Source organism: Gopherus evgoodei, chromosome 6 (genome assembly GCF_007399415.2).
Source record: "Gopherus evgoodei ecotype Sinaloan lineage chromosome 6, rGopEvg1_v1.p, whole genome shotgun sequence".
In the NCBI taxonomy this organism is placed as follows: Eukaryota; Metazoa; Chordata; order Testudines; family Testudinidae; genus Gopherus; species Gopherus evgoodei.
Genome location: NC_044327.1, coordinates 116,721,342 through 116,749,084, shown reverse-complemented (window position 1 = coordinate 116,749,084; position 27,743 = coordinate 116,721,342). Strand labels below are relative to the sequence as shown.

The window sequence follows — 27,743 nt, the reverse complement described above, 5'->3', positions numbered from 1 at the left end:
ACAAAAGCAGGAATAACTGACTAGATGGCAGTACTATTGAAAAGGAATATGGGATTATACTGGATCACAAATTAAATGGGTCAACAATGTGATACAGTTGCAAAAAAGACTACATGTTCTGGGGTATATTAACAGGTGCATTGTATGCAAGATACAGGACATATTTGTTCCATTTAACTTGGCCCTCAGCACTGTGTCCAATTCTGGGCACCATACTTTAGGAGAGATGTGGATAAAATGGAGAGGGTCCATAGGAGAGCAACCTGCCCTATGAGGAAAGATTAAAAAACTGGGCACGTTTAGTCTTGAGAAAAGACGACTGAGGGGGACACCAGATAAAGTCTTCAGATATGTTAGAAGCTGCTATAAAGAGGACAGAGGTCAATGGTTCTTCATGTCCACTGAAGGCAAGACACAAAGTAAAGGGCTTAATCTGCAGCAAAGATGATTTAGGTTAGATATTAGGGAAAAAATTATAACAATAATGATAGCTAAATTCTAGAATAGGTTTCCAAGGGTGGTTGTGGAATCTCCATCATCGAAGGTTTTTAAGAACAGGTAGGACAAATACCTACCATCTTGGTCTAGTTTCACTTGGTCCTCTCTCACTGTAGGGGGCTGGATTTAAAAGAGCTTGAGGTCCCTTTCAGTCCTACATTTCTATGAATTTATAGAAACAGTGTATGCTAAATCAGGATACATTTAACTGGGATGCATCCCAGAAAACTGATTTAGCTTAAAAACAGTGAATGTTAGTGACTGTTGCTTATGTGAACCAATATTAAACACCATTTAATGGACACGGCTTTTGGATTATACCGAGTGGTGTAAAACCACATGTACTAGGTGGAAAAATAATTCTAGTTTATTAATTTAGAATAATCAAATATAGATCAAGTGCAAGGAAGTAGCTTTCCTGCATTAAGAAAGCAGTTACTCAAAGCAATAAACAACATAGGTGAGTCTTCTACCATATATCCTTATATTCATGTTTGTTTCAACATTTAGGATTACTTCAGGACATCTTTTCTCCTAAAGAGTGAAATTATCAGAATTTCGGCTTTGTATTTGATATGCCTGATTTTAATAACTCTTTCCATCAACTGAACATGTTACAGTTACTGCTAAACATTTTAGATCTATTTACATTGTATAGATATGGAAAGTATGCACCATGCAACCAATGAAGTCACAGAAGAGGCAAACTATACAAATCTGACCTTTTACAAAGATGAGAATCACCAGGTTATCAAATTCTCTCAGGTATCAATAGTATGAGGTAAGTAATAGATAAGATGAGGCACTTTAACAATAACCCAAAAGGTAGTTAGTGTACAAAATTATAAACAGAAACAGTTATTCATATTGCCCTTGATTATATTTAAAAGTGATTTTAAATTCTATATACAGTGTCTCAGATACCTCATATCCCATTTAAGCAAAATATTTAGGAATTACAAAAGAAATCAAGGCATTAATGCCATTAAATATGTGCAATACCAAGGAATGAGTAAAGAGGGGTATGTAGCAATACAGTTTTAAAGAAGTGCCTCATAGAAAGTATAGTTTTCTGCACAATCTCAAAATTTTTCAAAGGAAATTTCTATGCAGAGAAAGTTACCTTGGTATAAATGTGTAAATCTGCCAAGCCAGTACGGAAGAATCCCTACTGTGTTAAAGAAAAGAATGCCAAGTAGGAGAGGATTTAATTCTTATTGGGATTTATTGTAATTAGAAATGCAACAAATTTAACTTTACAAAGGAACTAATTATGCCAATTAAAAACCACTTAGTAAAACTTTATAGGAATTTATTTATTAAAATTACTTAGGGCACATTTCCAAGGAATTTTAGCAAAAAAGATTTTAAGCAGTTGAGCACAGACACCCATCCTTTACGGAATTCAGATTAAGATGTAAGAATGGTATCTGCAATGAGCATTTCTATATCAAGATTGAGAGAAAGAATATAATGCCCAATTAAGTTCAGCAGTAACAAAGGGATCTTATAAACCTACAGGCATCAGTAGTACCTGGCCCTCTCCTGAACTGCATATCCTGTGAGTGTGTGTATCTGGCTACCAAGTTCACAATTTTCCAACTGGAGATGGTATTTTGAAAGATTACCACGAATTTTCATGGTGTCTAATCTGTAGTGAACTGTCATATCCTACTGTTTGTTTCAACTGATGTGCAACTTGTAACAAACAAACAAGTTACGTTGATGCAACAGTAATTTGAAATATGCTTCCTCACTCTCTATTTTTGGACGGGAAAAGGGAGACTAAAAAAATTATTCCCTTTGAGAAATATCCATACTGTATCAATGCTGATCATAAATTAGCACAGGCTTATAAGAAAGTAGCTCTGGATTTTATTTTAAACGTACTTTCAGAAAACCAAAGATGATTTATTTAAATTTGACATTTTAAACTAATTAAACAAATGCAGGCTACATTAAGTCTTCTGTTTTTAAAGATAAGCCAGTCTAGTTTTGAAATTTAAATGAAACTGTAAAAAAAGCCTTAGTTATTACAATGACAAAATTAAAACTTGGCAAAAGTAATGAATTTTATTTACAAATACATGTACCAAGATTACAACAGAAATACTCTAGTGAAACTCCATCTCAACAAAAGCAATGATTTATTGGTAACGGCATTAAATGAAACAGATTGACAGTCTCTGGCTACAGTCAAGCAATTATCCAGGAACTGCAGATAAAGTGAAGATCCCATTTGATTTTAATAAGGCGATCCAGTGTTCCTTGCATCTTAGTGGCTCTCTCCTTTCTTGCCTACCACCTGATAAAAGAAAAATAGAAAATCACTACTTATGAAAGTTATGTTAGAAAACAAACAGCTCCCCAACCAATTTTTTTATAAGCTTCAAACTAAATGAAGTGGCCCCGTTTGCAGTGGTATTAATGGATTTTTCAGCACGCGTTCTAGTGCTGTATGCAGAGGGAGCTGTAAATTCCTGCAGGAATTAAACAGGACAGGGGATATGTGAGGAATGCCCCAACCTCAAGTATTTTTAATCTAGATAGCAAAGAACTCGTTTGTTTGAGACAAGTTAGGAAAAAGCAACAGCCCACATATTTTTATTATTCACAGAACAAATTAGGTGTCAAGAATCAGACCTGAACACACAACAAAAATGCAGTGGTAAGACTACCCCAAACCTAGCCTTCTGGGACGAAATTTCAAGAGTTGTTGTAGGAGATGAACTAGATCTATATTAAAGACAGGTCTTGGAGAAATTTTTGCTTTATAATGTAATTCAACGCTGAAAACTAACTAAAAGCAGCAGCATTCCACATTTATTGTCAATGACTTGGATATCAAGTATGCTCAATGTTAGTGAAATTTTTTTTTTTTCTAACTGCCAGCTCTGCAAACTCAGTCTAGAATCAAATTCAAGTTTTGTTCTTCCCTTTCTAGGTATCATCAGTAATCAAGGTTTAGAGGGAAGATTTGCCTTCTAACACCAATGCAACCTCATTAGCTTTGAGGTTGCAAAGGTACAACTGATTGGAGCTTAAACAATTCTGCTGCTGCACAAAAAGGAAGAGAATCCAGCTCACCTGGCTAAGATAAGCACATACACGATAGATCTGCTGTCTACATGTAAAATGGTTTTTAGTCACTTTTCAGAACACAACCACGCTGAGTTTTTGCCAACCCAGAAGAATAACTGGTTACAAACTAAACAAATTAAGTGAAAAGGGGTTTGTTATAGAAGTGGGTGGGTGGGGTTCTGTGCAGGTTCTGCTTTGTGCAGGAGGTCAGACTAGATGATCATATTGGTCCCTTCTGACCCTAAAGTCTATGAATCTATGAAAAAAAATCTGTGTTAACAATTGAATAATCATAGCACAGGTCTGGAGGATAGAAGCTGTTCTAATTTTAATTCTGACCCTGATTTACCATGTAGCCTTGAGCAAGTCATCCTCAGGTTCTTTGTTTACCTTTCTAAACTTGAGAGCAGTACTTACCTACCTGCCAGTGTTACCAAGATTATGCTTTGAAGCTGAAGTTGTAATTAAATCCTATGTATTTAATAGGACACGTTAATAGCACTATAATACTGGTAAGGCTGAAATCTTTGAAAAGTAAAAATCTCTGTATTTTAGTAAATTGACTACTGTGGCAAAACGTGTTAAGGGATAGTATGGTTACCTTTGCAATACATGGCTTCCCAAGGACACAGCATGTTCTCAAAGGTTCATACAGCTCAGTACTTTAGTACTGGCTGAAATGATGAAGGTTGGTGTACCTGGTTGGAACAGCGATTATGTTCTGCTGTGACAAATGGGAGCTCTGGGTTATTTTTCCCAGTATTTCCTCCCCTGCAAGGTCCATAACAGCTGAAAGGAAATGCCTTTCACCACTCGACTGCAATTGCTCTGACTAAAAAACCATACTGACTGAATTCCCTTGTAAAGAGCTTTGGTATCTATTGGTCAGCTCCTCCTCCAAAGAGCCGGTGGCCAGGAGGATGCTCATTGAGCTGTAGAGCCTAATGGGTAGGGCCAAGAAAATTCTAGTTGCGCAGCAACGTTGAGGTGCCCATAAAAAAAAAATCCATTCACTTGTGTTAAAGTTTGATTAATCAGGTTAAAAAAATAATTCAACTCAACAAATAAGTAAACAAAATATATATTCTTTGACTGTGTACCTTAAACCCCAAGCACAATGCCCAAATTTGGATTAAGCAGAAAAACACTAATATATTAAAGATTATTAAGATGTTAGCAGATGTGTAACATCAATCAAGAAATAGAGCTATACCATTCAGAGCTGGGAATTGTCAACTTGCCCATGTGTATTATCTGCAAAAATTAAGCACCAGAATGGATATTTTTGTCATTACAGGCCAAAAAGGCTCATTTCCCATCCCTGCCCCAAATGGAGGATGGTTGTAAGAACAGCAGTTTCTTATTTTCTACAAGACATTCATCTCCCTCCCATCACTTATGGGACACTTTATATGGCAGTTGTTTGTAAGATACCATACCTTAACTATGAATAGGTACTGCAATTGTGACATAATACAAATCTTTAACATTAGACATTTTGTAAAAATGTAAATATATAATAATTTCTTGATCTGACTGGCCCAACAATGGAAAGAGAAATTAAATTGGTGTGATTTGCTAAATATCTTTCTGCTAAAAAATTAGCCAACTAAACTGAAAATTTTGAAATAACTGGGGATGAAAAATCCTGAGATTGTCTTCATGATAGATTACACCTTAATAACCTGTTCTAATGTTATTCCCCATACAATAAATTGTATAAAAGCCATATTAAAGTATTTGCCAAAGTCTCAAACTGCATCTCAAATTGCTTTATAGAATTAAACACAAGATAGACTATAAAAATCAAAGAAATGTGTAGTGTAACAAATCTACTATCTAGTTTTAATGTTAACAAGCATAAAAATTAAAAAGCAAACTTGAGCAAGAAAAGATTTTAAAATGGGATTAAAAAAGATGAGTTGATGAAGCAGAGAGGTACAGGAAAGCTGTTCCAGAGCACAGTAGCTGCAGAGGAGAAGGCTCTTGCACCAGTGGCGAGATTGTGGAAAGGGAGAGAGACAGATGGTAGATGAACGGAGGGAGCAGGGAGGGGTGTGGCACGAGACAAGGTCACTCTTAATATTCATTTTAAAACATTTTCTTCTGCATTTTTAGTTCTTTGGGGTTGGGAAGTTAAGCTGAAAAAACAAAAACAAGATGTTAGAAAAAAGGAAAAGCAGCCTGGTGTGCAGTTTTAAGAAGAAATGAAAAGCTATGATCATCTGGGGCTTGGGAAACTACTTTTTACATGCACCTACACCTCGATTCCAAAAAGGAGCAGTAGCTTATAAGGGTTCTAGAATGCTGATATTAATGAGTAATGAATATAAAGTGAAATCTATGTTAAAAGCATACTGGGACATGAGTGAAAGATCCTCTGTCCTCCCCAAAAAATTCAGACTGCAAGTTCGCTACAACGTTCAACAGCAAGACACCTAGAACTCGGATGCTAACAAATGGGAAATAAAACAAACCCACTTCTTTGACCCATCTCACTTGGCTGCTCTGGCTAGCAGGGTAACCTAGCCTAGCAAAGTCTCTGGAGGGAAACACCTTAAAAGTAATCTGCAACAATTTTATATGCACTATAGGTATGGTAGCTTTAATGAATACATAGCTTGCATTGGCAGACAGCAAAAACTAGATGTCAACATACTGATGATGTTTAGTTCTCAAAACTATCACACTGTCCCATCTTATTACATTTATAAAGATGGTCATAAAGCAAGCATTTCAAGAAGTATTCTTACTGTGCATTAACTTTCCAGGAAAATACATGTATTTTATTTACACTCTCCTGCTGTTCATGTCGTCACTTAAGCGGCGCAATAGAGTCTCTTCTTTCTCCCCTGCCCCCACATCCCTCAATTTAGCACAATCCACTCAAGTTTTCTATTAAAGTTTTGGAGCATTTAACAGTTCCCACTTCTCATCAGCTAAAATCAAGTTTCAGAGAAGAGGGAGGAGCTACAGCCTATCAATGTAAGTTTAAAAGCCATTTTGTATTTTGCATCATTTTATTCATTGACCTAACATTAATAGCTAGATCCATGTGTCACAGTGAGCATTCACAGATAGCAGGTTAAGTTATCATTGAAAGACCAACCAGCAGCTTCTTATTGTTTTTACTAATTTTCAGTACAAGATTTAACTAACCACAAATTCTACATTTGACATTTTAAGTACTGGATGCTGTGGCCCTTTTCTGTTTACCTTTTACCTCTTGAGCAGCTGCTCAGTTTAAGCTTAGTTAGCTATATAGCACTTTGGATGCTCATAGTACTTTAAACACAAACAAGATGGTCCCTCCCTGATGAACTACTGTCTAAATCAGACAAGTTATACAAAGTGTTAAGACAGCAGAAGACTGGGATAAAGGAAAGCATCTACTGGGAGCACTGATTATAAGGAACTGTTACAGTTATATTGCAGTTACATCTTTATTTGTATTATAATTAAAAGACCACAATGGAGCCTAGTTTGAGCCAAAATTGAGATTAGTGAACAAAGTTAAAATAGTGAGTTCTCAGGAGTTATACATAGTTACCTGCAGATGAAGAGAAAATGGGTTTTGAAGAGTTTCCCGGTTAACTTTTTATTCAATATCTTTTTTATACATTTGAATATAATGTCCAACGCTATGTTACCAGAACATTAAGGCTGTACAGCTAAATTGCAAAAAGTTAAAATTCCTATGGGAACCGTAACTCTGCCAGACTACACAGCCCACATGTTACGGTAAAATACTTAACAGTAAGATTACATATTCTGGAATTAAAATAAGAATTATTACAAATGAGGTGTATACATATTTAATTTGGTGGCTAAGTTTTGTCCTAGGAGTCTTGGACAAATTCATATCTGGTTAAAACAGTCCTGAATTTATCCCTTTAACTTCTGCATTTCCTGATTGATTTAACTGTACAACTTTAAATAATATTTAACATTAGTTTTCGTACTTTTTAAAATGGAGGCTACAGAGGCACAAGTACATTCTTTGCTACTCAGAAGTGTGTATTCCTTTGACTGCAGCACTTACGTGTACACTTCAGGGAGCATGCACTCAGATGCACTGGTGTGTTATTTACGAGAACTATACAGGTGCTTCCAAGAAGTCCACCAAGGAGCAGTTTTAAGACCTGCTCTCCACAGAGGCAAGGATTGACATCTGGATTCACTCACCCAAACCAGAACAAAGAAAGCAAGAGATGCCTGGAGAACTGCACCAGTTCTAGGTGCTTTCACAGCTTTATGAAGACATAGTAAGTCTTAACTGAATGCGAGAGCCAATGAGTGCATTAAAAAAAAACCACTAATGGGAAGATGACAGATGGCCATAGCGGAGAGTCCAGACAGAGGCAACAGTTTGGGACAGCTGTGTGCTGTATCACATGAACTGTGTAGCTTAAAAATTAGAGAGGTTTTCCACTGTCTGTGCTCAGTGCTATATTCAAGAGTTTTAAATTTTTTCCTAAACTTAGCAAGCATGCACCTCATTGAGCACTACTTATATAACAAGCCTGAAATCCAGTTCGTTAGTGAATAAAATAGTATTCCAACATTTTTAAAATGCAGAAAAGTCTCTCACTTTCAACTCTAAATTTTCCTCAAACAGTTAAAAAAGATCTTCCTGGAACAGAGATCAAGATGTCTATGTGAAAAATGAATTTTTCAGATTATGAAGCAGTGAAGATGAAAAACTATTTCACAGACTTAATAGCAATGCTGTAGAATGCTGTAAAATTCACACAACACAAAATGGTAAGTCTTTTTTTTTTAAAAAGCAGAGCATAAACAGATGTCTTTGGCTACTCATTGTAATTGGGTGCTAAGAGACTTATCTACACATTTCTTCTGGTTTAGAGCCAACTGAAAACATTAAACAATTCTAAATCAGCAATCCAATCACTTTTTAGCACATTTAACACAGCTTTCTCAGTCATTGTCTTTTCAAGTTTGAGTGTATTAAATCAAGTGTTAAAACTGTACAGTTTTGCAGTATCACATTTAATCTAATGGATATAAGTTTATCTGTAAATCCTTACAATTCTAAATGTTATAAAGGCTTCCAGATAATTTTTTGCCAAATACTATTGGTGTAAACCATCAAGTTTTGTTTACCACTGCAGTGAAAGTTCTCTTAAAGGCTTTAGTAATACTATTTATCTGCACTAGTATGAGACTAGTTACATGCTGAATTGACTGGCTCAAACACATTTTAATTGGCCAGTTTTAAATGGAGTTTGATTCGGAATAGTAAAACCACCCCCTCAAACAGCAGAAGCTATGTCGGCAACAGAAGCTGTCCTGCCAACATAGCACTGTCCACATCAGCACTTATGTCAGTAGAACTCATGTTGCTCGGAGGGGTGCATGTGTGGAGTGGTGGTTTATTCACCCTCCTGAGCAACAGAAGTTCTGCCGACATAAGCTGTAGTGTAGAAGTAGTGTTAGAGTTGGCTACCCACTGAGTACTCCATTTCCTTTAAACCCTCAAAGCACCTACTTTCAGCCCCACCCAGGGTGGTCCAAAAGCAGCTCAAGTGTTTGTCTGGCTATTCCTTTGATTAGGAATAAACAGCCCTTAAATGATATTGGAACAAATTAAAATTAGAGTTATGAAATTGTATAAAGATAAATACACCGTACATTATTGAAGAAGCAGCCTTATAACCAAGTATTTCCAAATCTCTAGTCTATTTAAAATTGCCTCCTGAACAAAATCTTCAGGCATAGATTTATTTTAGTTTACTTATGCTTTCTATTTTCCAATCTGTGCAATGGCTTTTCTACAAACTGCCCACCTGTAGGGCACAGGAATATTCAGAGACACCACAAACATTGCAACTATTACATATAATCTTTAAGTGATCATTCTTTAAGTGATCATTGTTTATCCCCCACTGAATGTCTAAATTGTTATTCCAAAATGCCTTTCATCTTGAAAGATTCTTAGGCATGTTACACATCACAGACAAAGTTGCCCCAAAGTCAAAATTTCTAAAGTTTCAAAGGCACATGTATTGCACTGAGAGGAATAAGAGGTATCCTAACACAAAATGAACAATTATAGAAAGAATCCACTTAGTTGAGAATGAAACTACCAATCCACTAACACACACTTGTTTTAAAAATGTAATTAAACATTCATGTGCATGTTCTGGAATTCAACTTACTCGCTTGAAGTCATTCATGTTTGTTGCTTGGACTGGAGTTCCAATAAATGTAAAATATGTAATTCTTGTCGTCTCTTCATCACCATGATTGGATTGGACAAATAACTAAAAAAAGTAAACAAAGTTAGAAGTAATACATATGAACTATCTTAATATACATGGTGTAGTTACAGCAGTTTGGCTAACACTACAATCCTTCCCTCACTTATTAGTTTCTAAAATTTTTAGAAAAAAGTGGGGGCAGACAACCCAACAGCTTCAGAAGTATACCCCAAAAATATTACTTTGTGGGAAGTATAAATAACTACAGACTTCTTTAAATAGAGGCCAATCTCCTTATTAAATCTCTCTGCTCACCTCTGTAAAAACGACTACCAATCAAGCATGCAGCAAGGTAGAATCTAGGTTTCTCCAACTTTCAGGTCTGTGGTTAAATCAGAAGTAGTAAGCAAGCAAGAAGCTTTTAAATCTGAGGCATCAAAGGAACTGCAGGTGAACAGTTAATTTACCTACTTTCAGATTATATCAAACGGCTGTTTAACCATTTTCTATATTTATTGAAATCAACACAATTTGCTATGAAGAAGTAATGATATTACGTTTTTTTCAATATGAAGATTTGTTAGAATTCAACAGGAGCTCAGTAGGGATAACTTACATGGCTCCATAAATGCTGTCCCATATTTCTATCACTTTCTCTTCTTAAAGAAGTATGAACTGGTAATAAGAAATCTATAAAACCAAAATACGTTTTCGAATTTGGTTTAAACTGGCTTTGCGTCACAAAAACCAATACATACTGTAAAATGGACAAATGAAAAAAATCAATTATCTCAGGAAAGGGAAATGGTCAGGAACTGGGACCAGCAGACACAATGGGGGAGTGCAAGGAAGAGATCCTGTGGGTCTCCTGCACCCTTACAGCAGAATAGCAACAAGAGCCCTCTCTCCCCCACCAGGAGGAGGGAGAGCAGCAAATATTAGAGGGCTACTATGGGCCCTGTGCATCATGAGACAGGGAGCAGTATTAGTTGCCATTTTTAAAATATAAATAAATATAAGTCTTCCAATGGCAGTGAGTTGAAATGTTTTTCCTAGAAGGACTGGATAGCATGAAGAGAGGGAATTTGTGGTAAATAAGGGCTGTGAAGGAACGTGCTTGCCAGGGGCACAGGAGGGGATTGTTTTTCTAGGGGAAGTCGGAAGAAGTTACACTGTAACTTTTGACAAATCGGATATTTATTGTCTGTCTTTTTTGCAAGCATCTTGGAGCATAGACTCTGCTAGTTAAGTGCCTAGCACAATGGGGTCCCAATCCTGCTGGCTGGGGCCTTTAGGTTTTCCCCAATAACATACTATTACTTGGGGGGCGGGGGGAATATCTACATTTGGAGAAGATGGTCACTGCGGCAACGACATCGTAAAATCTTAGCACCCACTCCTTGAAACTCTTGGGCATATGCTTACCATTATGAAAGCGAGTAGTTCTACAGAAGTCAATCTAGCTGTTCACATACTTGAAGTGAAGCATGTGTCTTTGCAGGACTAGGGACTATATTTGCATTCATCATTTCCTGATGATGCATCCGCTAGCTGAATCAAATTTTGGTGAAATTTTGTCTGATGTACAAGTCTTCACATAACAGTTGAAACCAGCACTTCAGAGAACAACACTGGATCAGGCACCTTTTTGGTGCCAAGAACTCTGTCCCTCTATGTCTAGGAGCTACTTACCTGCCGCATGCCCCCACTATGAAACCCACAGGAAGTTTTTTAAATTAGTTATATTATATTGTTCAGTTAACAATTAAATGTAGATTCCACAGTTAACAGGATGTTGTTCATATACTGTTTAATAAGATAAATTTACAAATGCATACAAGAGTCTCACACCTAAGAACCTATGAGCCTGCAGGAGACTATTGGGAATTAACAAGCAGCAGATAGGAGAAAAAACTTGAAACTGACCACAGTGCAGACAAAGAACCATTACTATATGGATATCAGTCTGTACTAAATGCTAAGTTGGTACAACATGCAGATTTCATTTTAAGACTGTCCATATAACCTGTCCGTGCAAATGCTATGATCTTGTCAAGTAGTTCAAACCCAGAGGAGAGATTCACGTGTTCTACTGTGAGCTTCTGTGACTACTTGATATGATTCAATCTGGCTATTGTGGCTTTGTTGGGAAGCATTACATTCCAGCTAGTTGTCAGAGCATGTTCGTGACCAACCTCTGTTGAAAAAAAGGCTGTGGCCTGCAATTCTTTTATATAAGTGGTGGTCTGAACAGCAGACAACTCCACAATCACAAGGACAACTTTGAGTAAAAACTATTCAATGGCTAAGTGAAGGCAGCAATTTGGGGGAAAAAAGCTTTGCATAATAAATGGAAAAGAGGGGAAATAGACAATATAAATTAGTAAATTATGAGGTGCAGAAAATTGATAAGGGAAGGCAAAGCCATGGGGGGGGGGGGGGGAAATCAATGCCTGCCAAAGGTAAGGACAATAAAGAGTAATCTCCCCCAACCTCCTGGCTGAGGTGGAGCTCAGCTCCACTGATGTTAGTTTAATAAATTTTGGAATACCAGGGAAAATCAAGAAGTCGGAACAATTGCTAATGTTGTGCCAATATTCAAAAATGGCAAGCAGGATGACCTGGATAACTATAGGCAGTTAGTTGACATCAACCCCAAACAAGATAAAGGAATCACTGCTAAAGGAATCAATTAATATAGAATAGCAATATAACTAATGCCAGTCAACACAGTTTTATGAAAAATAGGTAATTTCATTTTTTGACAAGATAAGTTTTGTTGAAAGGCAGCTGCATAGATGTAATACACTTCGACTTTTGTAAAGCATTTGACTTAATACCAGACAACATTCTAATTAAAAATCAGCACTATACTGTACCAAACCACAGGTTTAGGATGCATTTTAGGATGCATCAGGCGAGGTATTTCCAGCAAGGATAAGGAGGTGTTAGTACCGTTATATAAGGTGCTGGTGAGACCCCATCTGGAATAGTGTGTGCAGTTCTGGTGTCCCATGTTCAAGAAAGATGAATTCAAACTGGAACAGGTCCAGAGACGGGCTACTAGGATGATCCGAGGAATGGAAAACCTGCCTTATGAAAGGAGACTCAAAGAGCTTGGCTTGTTCAGCCTGGCCAAAAGAAGGCTGCGGGGGGATATGCTTGCTCTATATAAATATATCGGGGGTTAACGTTAGGCAGGGAGAGGAATTATTTAAGTTTAGTACTAATGTAGGCATGAGGACGAATGGGTACAAACTAGATATTAGGAGGTTTAGACTTGAAATTAGACGAAGGTTTCTAACCATTAGGGGAGTGAAGTTCTGGAATAGCCTTCCGAGGGAAGTAGTGGGGGCAAGAGACTTATCTGGCTTTAAGACTAAGCTTGATAAGTATATGGAGGGGATGTTATGATAGGATAGTTTAATTTGGGCAATTGATCTTGGATTATCACCAGATAAGTCTGCTCAATGGTCTGCGGGGAGATGTTGGATGGGATGGGAACTGAGTTACTCCAGAGAATTCCTTCTTGGGTGCTGGCTGGTGAGTCTTGCCCACATGCTCAGGGTTTGGCTGATCGCCATATTTGGGGTCGGAAAGGAATTTTCCTCCAGGGCGGATTGGCAGAGGCCCTGGAGGTTTTTCGCCTTCCCCTGCAGCGTGGGGCATGGGTCGCTTGCTGGTGGATTCTCTGCAGCTTGAGGTCTTCAAACCAATTTTGAGGATTTCAATAACTCGGTCCTGGGTTAGAGGTTGTTATAAAAGTGGACGGGTAGGGTTCTGTGGCCTGCCTTGTGCAGGAGGTCAGACTAGATGATCATTTTGGTCCCTTCTGACCTATGAGTCTATGAGGTTATATGAATTAAAACTGGCAAATGATATCTCAAGAAGTAGTTGTCAATGGGGGTGTTTCTACCGGTGTTCTACAGGATCTGTATTAGGCCCAATGCTATTCAACATCATCATCAATGATCTAGAAGTAAATATGGAGTATCTGCTGATAAAGTTGGGGATGACACAAAGATTAGTGGAGTGATAAATAACAAGGATAGGACTGTCATACATCTGGATTTGGTAAACCAGGCCCATTCAAACAATGAGTTTTAACAGACAGATGCAAAGTTACACTTGTATGAACAAGGAATGCAGGCTGTACCCACAAAACGGAGGACTGTACCTTGGAAAAAACAGTGATTGAAAAAGGATTTAGGAGTCACAGTGGACAAGCAACTCAACATAAGCTCCCAGTGTGATGATGTGGCAAAAAGGGCTGATACAATCCTTTGATGTATAAACAGGGGCGAGGTAAATAGGAAGGTAATTTTACTTCTGTAAACAACATTGATACTAGAATACTGCATCTAGTTTGATGTCCATATTTTGAAGAGGATGTGGGGAGGGTACAGAAAAGAGCCACAAAAATTATTTGAGGGTTAGAGAAAATGCACTCAAGTGAAAGACAGAGATCCCAAGCTATTCAGTTTAATCAGATAATTTCTGAATCTTTTTGATAAAGTATGTAAGAACCTTCTCAGGAATAAAATGCTGGGTACTAGAGGGCTGTTTAATTTAGCAGCCAACAGCAAAACAAGAACTGATGCCTGGAAGTTGAAGCTAGACAAATTCACATTTTAAAAAAGGGGGCTTTATTTCTAAACAGAAAGTGAATAACCATCAGGAACAAACTACTAAGGGAAGTGCCCAGATGCCCTTTTGGAAGATGTGCTTTATACAAACAAGTTATTGAGTTCAGTATGGGGGTAACCCAGAGAAACGTAATGCCTTGTAACATACACATTATTCAGCCAAAAAAAGGTGAACACACCCCAGAATATTAGCAGCAGTGTTGTATGTAAGACATGGGACATAACTGTCCCACTCTACACAGCACCGGTGAGGCCTGCATTAGAATACTGTGACCAGTTCTGGATGCCACACTTTAGTACATGTGTATAAATTGGAGAGAGTACAGAGGAGAGCAACTAAAATAATAAAAGGTTTAGAAAACCTGACCTATGAGGAAAGGTTAAAAAACTGAGCATGTTTAGTCTTAAACTGCAACATGGGAGACAGATATTAGGAAAAACTCTCTCTAACTTAACTATAAGGGTAGTTAAGCACTAAAGCAGGCTTCCAAAGGAGGTTCTGGAAACCCCATCATTAGGTTTTTAAGAACAGACTGGACAAACACCTTTCAGAGACAGTCTAGGTTTACTTGGTCCTACCTCAGCACAGGGGACTGGACTTGATGACTTTAAGGTCCCATCCAGCCCTAGATTTTGATAATTCTGTAAGTTCAACTGGATATTTTATAGTCCCTTCCTTGCCTTAAATGCTATGAACCTATATTTGGCATAAGTGTGTAGTCACTCTGAAATGAGAAGACTGTTATAAGAAAACCTGGCTAAGCTTTGAAACCTTTGTCACCTCAATTATTCTGTCCCAGAGTATTTTAAATTAGACTTCCAAACTTCATATAGCTACATTTGCATGAAGCTTGGAAGAGAAAGCTTTACTTACAGTTACGCTGTTAACATTCTGAAATTTTACATAGCGAAGCTGGACAATACCATCTTCTTTTATATCATCCGGCATTAGTTCCAAGGCTTGAGTTGGTTCACTTCTTTCTGCCTCTTCAAAGTCCATAGATCGGGGAAGGTTGATAAAGATTTTTATATACTTGGGACCCTGACCTGTGTTAAAAACAAATCAGCAATTTTAAGTAACTGAACCATATTTTAAAGTATAAAATTTCAAACACATCTTTAGGACAGTTTGTTATATAAACACTTAGTGATAATTAAATATTTTAGTTTTGAAATGTAAAAGTGTGGTTTCTGTACTTATATCTTGCATAGATTCAGAAATTTGTATTTGCACCTTACTCTAATGTATTGTCAATATAAACATCTGTGCCATATCAAAAATAAAAGATAGGGATAGCATGAGATTACATTAAAATTTTTTTAAACAAAACAAGTCTACTGTATGTATTCTTTCCCTCCCCCCCCGACCCTAATTTCAATGAAGCTGTTACAAGACTTCCAGAGAGCAATACGATCCATACTGTCCTCTTGCCATGAATACAACATGAATGCTAATAGTTATAATGATACTGCTTAGAAAACAGGAAGTGCGGCTAACAGATTCAGGATGCTGAAATAAGAGTCTAGTTAAAACTGGGAGAACACTTACACCTTTAAAAATGGTGTAAGCGGAACTTATTAGGAACAATTTGATGAATGAAGGAATAGACGCATTTTACTCACCATTATCTGGCCCTTGAAGTTTCATGGAATAAAGCTTGACAGGTTGATTAAAAGCTACAGTAATAAGGAGCTGTAGAGAAAAAGTTTATGATAAAGTATTTTTGAACGCAGAAGATTTTGAAATGCAGAAAAAAATATTTAAACTAGAAAAATAGGTCAAAACTGTGTTTAGTTCAGGAAAAGTAGCTGTGATTGCCAGGATGTGATTAATATTCTCAGTCTTTATATGCAAGTATTATTAGAGAATAGGGAATATCCTCTTACACTGTTTGTAAGAAGGGTCATTTTAATGATAGCCAGTCTACCAGAACCCTGAACCAAGTATCTCAGAGATTTTGGCCAACACTTTTGAAAATGGGTACCTAAAGTTAAGAGTCCTAACCCAAACATCCTGGGCAAGATTTTGAAAAGCCACTAGTAATTTTGGGTGCCTCAATTTTTGGATGCTTCCTCTGAGATGCCTTAATGAGGCCCAATTTTCAAGACTGTGGAGTATCCAACAGTTTCCAAACATCTGAATACAAGTTTAAGAGCTTAACTTTAGATACTCATTTTCAAAAAAATCTTGGCCTTCATCTGTATTAGTAACACGGCAGCCCCCCATCTCACCCAAATCCCTGAAAGACTCCACAAATTAAGAATTCTGTTTAATATCAAAACATTTTATGAAGCATCAAGAGCAGTGTTTTATGTAAAGGAAAAAACTTTTAAAAGCTATGTGAGATTATGGTTTTCACTGATTTTAACGTTTTCTTCCCCAAGTCAATTCTCCACTGTTTAAAATAAACCCTTGAGCTTTCAATTAATATCCAGTAACAGGTCTACTGCTTTCATCATCAAGTGCAGGGGTAGGCAAACGGTGGCCTGTCAGAACTTCTAATTTGGCCCCTGAGCTCCTGCTGGAGAGTGGGGTTGGGGGCTTGCCGTACAGCTCCCAGAAGCGGTGATATGTCCCTGCTCTAGCTCCTACGTGTAGGGACAGCCAGGGGGCTCCGCACACCATACCCACAGCTCCCATTGGCCGGGAACAGTGGCAAATAGGAGCTGCATGGGCAGTGCCCGCGGATAGAGAAATGCACAGAACCCCCTGTGACTCCGTATAGGAGCTGTAGGGGGGACATGACGCTGCTTCCTGTAACTGCCTGAGGTAAGAGCCACCCGGAGCCTGCAACCCTGAGCCCACACCCCAACCCCCTGCCCTAGCCCTGTTCCCCTCCCACTCTGTGAACCCCTTGGGCCCAGCCTGGAGCACCCTCCTACACCTCAAACCTCTCATCCCCACCCCAGAGCCAGCACCCCCAGTCAGAGCCCTCCACCCCACTCTGCCCCAGCCCCCTGCCCTGATCCCCCCTGCCCGCTGAACCCCTCAGTCCCAGCCCAGAGCAGTCTTCTGCACCTCAAATCCCTCATTCCCAGCCCCACCCCAGAGCCCGCTTCCCCAGCTGGTGCCCTCACCCGTCCCCAGCCCCCAATTTCATGAGCATTCATGGCACACCACACAATTTCTATACCCAGATGTGGTCTTCAGGCCAAAAAGTTTGCCCATCCCTGATCAAGTATATAGTTTATTATTGTAGGCTTGCTGCTCGTAAGTACTGTGTTGTTTGGCATTTGATTAGCCAGAAGGAGAAAGATAGGAAGACCTATTAGTCTCCAGACAAGTTATTTCTCCTGCTTTTTAATCCCAAGACTACTGTAAACATGAAAATTAGATAACTGTATTAGACCAATACAATGAAAAAACTGCCCTTTAAACTTATAATCTACCTCTGAAACAAACTGAAATTATACCTGCTCGTCACAGTCAGATTCCAGGTAGGTAGAGTCTTTACGTAAACAGTTATCGAATCCATGTTCATCGCTTTCATTAAGACATTCACAGCCAGCTTTATTAATAAATGGCATTAAATCCATCTGAAAAAGAAAGAGCCAACAGTACTGCTTGCTGGGTGCTTGAAAATGTGCCATCTACTAATTTAAAAGGATTAGTCAATATGTGGATGAGTGAAACTCCTCATTGTATATAGGAGATAAAATAATAAAACTGGTCAGACAACTTAATTAGGAACACAAAACATTCATCTTACTTTTTAGTTAAACTCCCCCACCCTTTCCAAGTTTTATAATCACATGTTCCCTGGAATGCAAATTCACAGAAGTCCACAGCAAGAGAGACCAATAATAAAGTGAATTATCTGAGGCTGTATTTTGGCTGAAGCACAAGAACTATATCCTAAAAAATTATTCATAATGCATTTGCAAAACAGGCATAAAGACTGAAGCTTTAAGAAAGTCCAAAAGTAAGCCTACTCAAAGATGAACTGTGTACAGTAAATGGAACAGCTTAGAATGCTATCACCGTAAATGTTACTAGACTCCACCTGCAGAGCTAATCTTGTTACCTCTCACATGTAGCGCTGAAAAAAAGCTGCTAGTTTATAAAAGGCTTTGATGACGAGATTGCACTCATTTCTAACAAGTTTTAGTATTTAATTAAGATTGTTTCATCAGGCATTAAGAATTCCCCAGCCCTTTTCCTTGTGCCTACTAGCTTTCAGTACAGCAAATAGCAGCAATTGCTTGATTCATTGAAGAGTAGATTTCTTTATGGTTGAACTTTTTCTTATGAAGTATCCAACTAAGGGTATTTGCATCATGAAAGAAAAACATGGAAATACCACCAACTATATACCAATAGGATACAAAATCTAGATCAAGATACACTCAAGATAATATCTTGGGGGGGAAAACTCCCCCCGTTTTTCTCCAAAGAGATAAGAGTCTATTGTGCCTTCAAGAAGGCTTAAGTTCTGATACGGACCACTAAAAAGCTGTGACATCACTGTGTAATGCAGTGAAGTACACAGCTAATAACTCAATGGAATTCTTTACTAGGTTTCCACACACTCAAATTTTCAAACTTGTTTAAAACATTCCACCTCACGAAGAGGCAAAAAAAATACATTACCAAGGACAATGAATATGCTCAGTTTATAGCTTAAATATTCCGTTGTTTTCCAACTCGTTATGAAAAGTTAGGTGGCCAGAATACCATCCTCCCCTCAGCTGGGAAGGTGGATTTCATGCTTTCCTTACTCAAAATCTTTTGAGCCTTCTGTTTAAAAAGCTTTCCAGACAATTATCACCTTTATGTAGAGGCTGAACTTGGAAAAAAAATCTGTTCATTTTATGAAATTACCCAAGTTTCGAAAAAGCAGATGTATACCTACTTTTGTGCTCATGTTACTTAAATTACTTCTAATGTGTTTTGGGCTGTGAAGCTAAAAAACAGTCTTTTGCCTCTTTGTATTACAATGTTGCCATGCTGAATGTTACATTAGTGTAAGTATTTACATTCACAACTAGACAACACTAACGCTGATACCATAGTGTGTAACTGAACTGTTGCATATTCAAGTGGCCCATATTCCTACTGTTTATTTACATAAGAATGATTCAACAGGAAGAGTATGTTATTTGTATTTGTATGGTAGATGTCTCTATTTAGCTATGAATTTGAAGTACTTAACATCCAAAGAGATGCGTTTTTACATTTAACAATTTTAGGTTTCACAACTACTATTCGGAGTTAAGTTTAATGTATTATATTTCCTAATACTTAATACAAACCTTCATACTACTGTAGTGAAGCTATCATGTTATTGAATCTATTAGCGGTTTTAGTGTTTCTGAAATATAATACCAGGTAGTCAATCAAAAGTGTTTTTATATTGCTGCCAGAACAATAAACCAGCCCTTTTTAAGGAGAAACATTATACCAAATATTGCTCAGAGAACGCCGCCTCAGATGACAGCTCTATCAGAGTGTTTTGTCATATTAAGTTTCTCATTTACATGTGTTTGTTGGTACAGCTGTCAGACATGCTTAAGATTTGCAGTGCACAGTTGCCTTAGGGTAACATGAAAACAAGCAGAACAGCACTTTCAGGAAATGATTTTTTCCTTAAGTATTTCAAACCATATTACTCTTAAGCATCATAGTTTGGCAACAGTGACTCAAAACTCCAAGTATCCAGCTAAAAGGTTTGATTTGTCTGAAAATTAATGGAATTACCACAAAAAAATATTTAGAAACAGTGTTTCCCAAGTGTTTGTATAAAACAAATTCATTTTATTGTCAAAAAAAGGACACCTGTCAGGTTATTTAGGCCCAATACAGCTATTATGACACTACGGCTTTATAAAAAAGCAGCAATGTTTCCATAAACTTTCAAATTCCAGTTCAGTTTCTGTTGAATTAGACATTCCCGCGCAGCTTTTGCAATTCAAGCATTTCAGCGGAGTGCTAATGAGAACCAGATTACTTCTAGTTTTCACTGATCAAGCAGAAATATTAGAGAAAATCAGCCTAAAATAAGGTTTTTAAACTTCAGGTTTTTTTTTAATTTTATGCATTAACATGCATGAGAAAAAAAGGGTAAAAAATGTCGATTTTTCATATGATAGTTTTAAAATATGGACTTCCCTCCAAATCTTAGTACATGAAGTTAAAATGCTATCTACTCCAGCCCTCTCATTAGTTGCTGTGTGACGAAGTGTTGGAAAACAACCATTAGGAATAAAGGTAGTTCAAGGAGATATTTTAATAAAACACTTACTAACAGAGATAAGTGAGGAGAAATTAAAAAAAAAAAAAAAAAAACCACATTCAAGCAGAACACTTTCTAAATCAAGCTTCACATTTTCTGTAAGGCATCAGAAGTTCTAACAAACCAAGGAAAAATGTTAGCTCTTTTTCATACTTACCCTTTCCATTTTAAAGTGACTATGTTTTCTGTATGTATGCATGCAGTTTAAATTTAAATTTTCAAGGTGTCTATATGACATATTTCTCTAAATTCATTCCTGAGGGGAATGTTTACCTTAATTTCTGTGAACATTTATGCCTCAAGCAAAAAGTTTTATGTATCCTGTGACTATGCTATGCCACAATTTTCTGCAACAGACTAAAAATTAGTGTTTAGTTTTAAAGATATAGAAAATACATGAAAGATTATGCACTAATCACTCCATAGAAAAGGATGAGAGAGAAGTAAAACAAATTCAGGTTATCTAGAACTGTACTTGCCCATTCCTATTCTGCTGTGATACTGTAACCCGCACAGAACTCCTTTTTTGTACAACCCCAAAACAAGAGCTACTTTATATCGCTCTGTTATGCAGTGAGGGAGGAATCAGGTAAACAGAGTTTGGCAGTATGGTCCAGTTTTGCAAATATTCTTAGAAACTATTAACGACCAAAACTATGATAATCCACCAGACCACCCCTTCAAATAAGCAGCTTCCAACAAGATTCTGGGGTAGCTGCATGAAAAGATTAAAGAAAAAGTTACAAGAAAAGGAAGATACTGAAGAGGTAGCAAAGAGGACTCACTAAGGAACAGTCCAAAAAAACCTTTAAGGCTTTAGCAGTTACAGAAATAACTGTCACTTTCTAGGAGAGAGATCACCACTTTCTAAAAATGTACAGGGAAACAGACAGATGTCTGATAGTAAATATCTACAGTAAATTTTTCCAACGTGAAACATGAAATCCAAGTTCCAGACCTAGAGGAATATTTTGGATGAGGAGATTTGTAGTTACACCACTTTCAAACATTACTATAATATATTACTATGCACAAGTCACTCTTTAAAAGTTTGCTTGGAAAAGGAAAAGTTAAAAGGCAGGTGATATTTCTAAAAAAGCTTAAGACACTTAAGTATCTGCCTAAACTTATTCCGATCTAACTAAAGTGGGTATGTTTAGAAAACAGGATAACATTGACATAACTTGCAATAATTTACTTGTAAAAAAATCTTAAAGTAAGGGATGCATACATATCCTTTTGGAATATCTGTGTCCTCATTACTTCCAGGATCATTCTCTAGATGCTGTTTAATTTTTTCTTCTAATCCTACAGCATCAGCTCCTTGATACTGGTCGATTCGCACTTTGTTTCGGAAAAACAGAAATGTTGGTGTTGCTGATATATTATTGGTTGCAGCTGTTCCCTAGAATTCACAAATTGATCATTAGTGTTGTGTAATAAAATGTTAGATACAAACATTTCTAAAAACTTGAAAAAGTATTGTGCTACAAGAAGTAGATTAATATGGAGTATTAGCAATCATGATCATTTGCATCTTGGCACATCTAGAAAACCAGTTTAGATTGTAATTAACTGTTGCTGTGGAATAGCCCTAGAGCTAAAGACCATTCACTCTGGGATAAGGTAAATTGGCAGCTCTTAAAGCTCTTCACCTTCCCCTACTAACACATATCAGGGTTAAACCCATGATTACAGACTGACAGACATGGTTGCTAATAAAATGAAGAACAATGTATAGCAACCTCATTTGTTCCCTTCTCCATGACTGTCCTTAACCAGACATTTTTAAACATACAGTACACATACACTAAATTGGGGTCGGCAACATTTCATAAGTGGTGTGCCGAATCTTCATTTATTCACTCTAATTTAAGGTTTCACGTGCCAGTAATACATTAACATTTTTAGAAGGTCTCTTTCTATAAGTCTAATACAAACACTAAACTATTGTTGTATGTAAAGTAAATAAGGTTTTAAAAATGTTTAAGAGGATTCATTTAAAATTAAATTAAAATGCAGAGCCCCCTGGACTGGTCGCCAGGACCCGGGCAATGTGAGTGCCACTGAAAATCAGCTTGCATGCCGCCTTCGGCACACATGCCATAGGTTGCCTAACCTATGTTTCTAATCTCTTCAAATGTCTTTGTATTAGTTATCTATCCTGACTGGTTCTCATAATCTATTACGATTCAGTGTCACCTGTTCTGTTCTGTTAATGTTGTCTATTGTCCTTTTTCCACTAATGAAAGAAAGACAACTGGTCATTTTAAAGATAATTCCTAGCCTCTCTATGTTGATGTTAATCATTTAACCATTTTGTTCAGCCAGTGACAGTATTGCTCTACTCCCAACCCCACTGGAAATAAGTTTTAGTAATATTTCAGAGGTCACTAATAAATGCTTAACTAAAATCTGGTATTGTATCTGATGCATTCCCAACACATACTTATTTGAGGGGGGAGTGGGGTGTTAATTCGGAAATATATGTAGACTTGTTTGGTAAGATTTATTCTTCATAAATCATGCTACTATTGCACATGATTTTGTAGATAATTAGCAATTCCTGCTGGACACTGCCCCCAACCAGGTACACCATTCAGGAATTTCAGGGTAGTAATGACTAGGATCATTTTATTTTTGAATTAAACAAATGCAGTAATTTCTCCTGTCTTATTGGTACCACTCCGATACTCCAAGAATTTTCTAATATAACTGTCAGTGCTACAGTAAGTTTATTAGTTAATTACCATAGTGCCCTAAGATGCATAGTTTGTACCAGATGACATGTTTATTCATGGTTTCCAGATATCTTATCCACTTTTTTATGAAGAGCAGCTTATAAAGCAGGGGTAGGCAAACTTTTCGGCCTGAGGGTTGCATCTGGGAATAGAAATTGTATGGCGGACCATGAATGCTCAAAAAATTGGGGTTGGGGTGCAGGAGGGAGTGAGGCCAGAAATGAGGTGCTCAGAATGCGAGGAAGGGGCTCCGGGCTGGGGCATCATGAGGGCTCTGGCTGAGGGTGCAGGCTCTGGGCTGGGGATGAGGAGTTGCGGGTGTACAAGGGTGCTCTGGGCTGGGACTGAGGGATTCGGAGGGCGGGAGGGGGAATCAGAGCTGGGGTGTGGGGGGATGCTCAGGGTTGCAGGCTCTGGGCAGCACTTACCTCAAGTGGCTCCTGGAAGCAGTGGCATGTCCCTTCTCCGGCTCCTACACAGAGGCGCAGCCAGGCAGCTCTGCATGCTGCCCCATCTGCTAGCACCATCCCTGCAGCTCCCATTGGCTACGGTTCCCGGACAACTGTAGATGTGGGAGTGGCACTTGGGGCATGGGCAGGTACAAAACTGCATACCCTAGCTGCCCCTATGTGTAGGAGCCAGAGGGGAGCCATACCGCTGCTTCCAGAAGCCATGTAGAGCAGCCCCCAATCCTGCTCCCCAGCTGGAGTGCCAGAGCAGGGGCAAGTTGCGGGAGCTCAAGGGCTGGATCCAGCCAGCAGGCCATAGTTTGCACACCCGTTATAAGGTCTTTTACTTCCCAATGGTCAAACTGTATTTTTGTATAAATACTCACCTGGCACTGATGTACATCCACTTCCAAAAAAGTTGCCTGGGGATATTTATTACTCAAAGCACTGAAAGCTGGGGCTATTCTCAAACAAGGACCACATCTGTTAAGGAAAATGTAAGGAAGATGTAAGCTTGTCCAGTTTTTGCAACTGGGGCTACATTTTGCCTCTAGATACAATATCCAATCTCTACTGAAGTCAATGGGAGTTGTGTATTCATTTGGCCCTTACAGATAAGTTTCAAAACACCTTTCATAGGTGGTTGGCAAACCTGGTTAGATATTTGTAAATGACAGACAAAATAATGTGAGAAATATAAATAATGTGTCCTGCTTACACAGTGATAACCTTCATCTGTTAGCTCTAAACTTTATACTTTAGTTTAGTTTGGTTAGTGTTACCACATATCACTATCAAGGGAGATCACATCAAGTAAAAAGGAGCCCATCCACTTTGGCCAGAGTTCTTTGCTGCTCTGAAAGAGAACTGAACTACACTCGGTGGAAACAGAAATCAATAGCTCAGACTAACCCTACTTAGTATTTTAATAAATATACTGAATTTTCACTTTATTAACTGTAGTTATATAATTAATGCCTTTTTCCATAATAGCTGGTGTCTCTAAAATTCCATGTTCTCTGCTAAAGGTTTACCATAAGTGACATTAGCTTTTACTACAGCATTCACTCAGCCATGAATGTGATGTAGTTCATCTTCTCCTTTCTCCTGCATTCAGCATGAGAAGTCACTGATCCCCAGCAGCAGTGTCTGTAGGAAGGCACATCTTTAGAAATTTCATAAGGTTACTCAGGGTCAAATCTTCAAAGTATTTAGGTTCCTAAATTCTATTGAAATCAATGGAAGTTGGTAGCCTAAATACCTCTGATAATGTGGACCTATGCTACTGCTCTCCTAACTACAGCTCGTTAACTCCGCTCTCTTTTTGATTGTAACCTCTTAATAGTTGCTACCCCAAAAACATTATTTATTATAGTAAGGAAGTAGTACAACTGTAGTTAAGAATAAAACTAGTTTACTTAAAATCCCAAATCACTATAATATCTAGGAAGTATCAAAGTATAAAGAAACTAACAAGAATTGAGGGGAGTAGAGGAAATCCCCTTAAAATAACTTTTCTGGCAGACAACTTATGCCCTGCTGTCTCCCATATATCCTCCCCCACCACTCACCTTATTTCTTTTCAGCTGTTCTACAACATGATTTAATAGCAAAGTAATACTTTTTTATGGTTGCCTGTAACTTGCTCTTGATCCGTGCTTTACTATAGCAGAAGCACTTTGAAGTTAATGAGAGTCTACAATACTTCTGCTGTTCTTGCCGGTTGTAAGACATTCAGCTACAAACACGGTAGTAGATCAAAATATTAAAACATGCCTATTTTAGGACAAAGAAGTCTGAGACACAATTTCATTAAAGCTTGGTCATGTCAGTCAAGTTTAACAGAATTCTTCTATGCAGGTAAGAAAATGCATTACTTGTTAAGAGAGTGCTAACAGTTATAGTATTTTACTTGCTCATAAGACCCATTTATTTGCCTTGAGCAAGTGGAAGAGCAGGATTCTGCAAGACTGCAATAAGATACAGCCAAGTTTCTATAAAGAATTTGAGATTAGAGTATTATAACAAAAACTGAGGAAGATTTAAATTCTGCTTAGATTTTCAACTCTTTGGGACAGGGACTATCTTTGTTCTGTTTGTACAGCACCTAGCACAATGGTGTCCAGGTCCATGACTGAGGCTCCTAGGATCTACAAGGTTAATAATTAAGATTACAGGACTTCAGTACCAAAACCAGAGTACGCACAAATATGCAGATCCAAACAGCAAAGTGGGCTCAAAGAATTACAACAGCAGACTGATTTCAGTGAGATTGGATTCAATACAATAAAGCAGAAACACAGCCCCTCCGAGACTATATATAATTAATGTACAACCCACTGTTATGTAAAATGCTACATGCAAAATGGGCTTGTTTTCTGATTCAAATGCTAAATATAGTCTTCAGTTTAGAATACTGTAGTTTCATTAATTAAGCATGCTGTTTAAAACTCAAAAACTTTAATGAATTTTGTATCGACACTTTGCAATCAGAACAGGTATTAATAAAACAAAGATTAATACCTGTTTCCCTAATCCTTTCCACAGTAGTAGAATATTTTTGTCAACAGCCAAGATGATGCAACATTCTGACCACTAATTAAAAAGTTGTTTAAGTTAGACAACATCTGATATTCTTAATTTTAATTACTGTAAGATTTCCAAGACTATTTTCAAAGTTAAAATGCAAAAGGTACAGTAAGCATTTGCTAAACCTAAATTATCACTAAAATTAGACATGCCTGAGCCACCTACCACAGTCTACTGAAGTTAAATTACCTAAAAGCAAAGGAGTAGTCACCCTTTCCATGGAAGAGTATCTTTTACACATTCAGGCTTTTATACAAACACAAAGGAGTCACCTGGACCTATCTGAGCCTGAGACAGCCTGCGTGGACATTATTAGCAAATGATCAGCCTGTGTCCCACTAAACTCACACAGCAAAATGTCTCCTTCACAATCAGGAGCGATCACAAACTCTGCCCTTAAACCGCTTCCCCGTAAGGGAATCTGACACCCGACACAAAGTTTGGTGCAGGACTGTGATTCAGACTCCCCAGCTCCACACGCTCCTCTAGGCCGTAGAGGAACGAGTGACAGGTAGGGGGAGGAGCCCCTTACACAACCCATGGCACCCCGAGCAAGAGACCCAGCCGGACCCATCACTCTTAGGAGACAGAAGGGGAAGCGAAGTTAGCACATCGCCTCCCATACTCCAGGACCCCCGTCCCCATACAAGGCAAAGGTGCAGCAGGGCGGCGAGGAGGCAGAGCAGGGTGTACCAGACGGGAAGCCCAGGGCCTTGCGCGAGGGGTGTCTGAAACAGGCAGAGACCAGGGACCTGCGGGGGAGCAGCGTCCCAGGGCCCAGGAGTGGCGCGTCTCTCTCCCCAGGGGGCAGCCGGCCCCGGCCGCAGGGAAAGGCTCGGGGTGCCCGGGTCTCCACTCACTCACCCCCGCATGGTGAACTTGACCACGGCGAGCCGGGAGCCGGCGGCGCTGAGCTCAGGCTGGAACTCGGTGTCGTTCGCGATTACCTTCACCCCGACCATCCTGGCCGGGGGTCCCCGCCACAAGCTGAGACCGCGAGCCGCAGACGCCTTCGCTTAACTGCAAAGTCACCGCGGGAAAGGGCTGCGCCCAGCATACACCGCGCCCGCGCAAGCGCAGCCAGGCCCTTCTCACGCGGCTTACTTCCGGGGGGCGGGGTCGACCGAACATGACGCCGCGCACTTCCCCGGCAGCCATCTTGCTGTAGGGCGGATAACGCCGTGGGTGAAATGTAGCAGCCATTTTGAATGAGGGACTGGGGCAGCTCTCTAGTGGCGTCCCACCACCAGCAGCCATCTTGGGTTGGGGCGGGGAGCAGCCCTGG

At 38.6% G+C, this 27,743-nt stretch overlaps 1 protein-coding gene across 1 annotated transcript; it reads right to left on the bottom strand.

Annotated features, from left to right (window-relative positions):
* Nucleotides 1-1,066: 1,066 nt before the first annotated feature.
* Nucleotides 1,067-27,530, bottom strand: TXNL1 (thioredoxin like 1). The gene is made up of 8 exons (XM_030566124.1): nt 27,323-27,530; nt 24,256-24,352; nt 21,911-22,084; nt 17,861-17,983; nt 16,070-16,139; nt 15,321-15,493; nt 9,759-9,863; nt 1,067-2,803 (listed from the first exon to the last, which is right to left on the bottom strand). The coding sequence occupies exons 1-8, from the start codon at nt 27,418-27,420 to the stop codon at nt 2,774-2,776; spliced, it is 870 nt and encodes a 289-aa protein (XP_030421984.1). The 5' UTR covers nt 27,421-27,530; the 3' UTR covers nt 1,067-2,773.
* Between the last annotated feature and the right edge of the window lie 213 nt (nt 27,531-27,743).

Excerpts from the sequence above, each read along its gene's own strand:
- TXNL1 (XM_030566124.1), bottom strand. The coding sequence starts at position 27,420 with ATGGTCGGGGTGAAGGTAATCGCGAACGACACCGAGTTCCAGCCTGAG. Across the intron at positions 24,353-27,322 it reads GTCAAGTTCACCATGCGGGG|ATGTGGTCCTTGTTTGAGAA; the intron begins GTGAGTGAGTGG and ends TTTCCTTAACAG. Across the intron at positions 9,864-15,320 it reads AGAATGTTAACAGCGTAACT|TTATTTGTCCAATCCAATCA; the intron begins GTAAGTAAAGCT and ends TACTTTTTTTAG.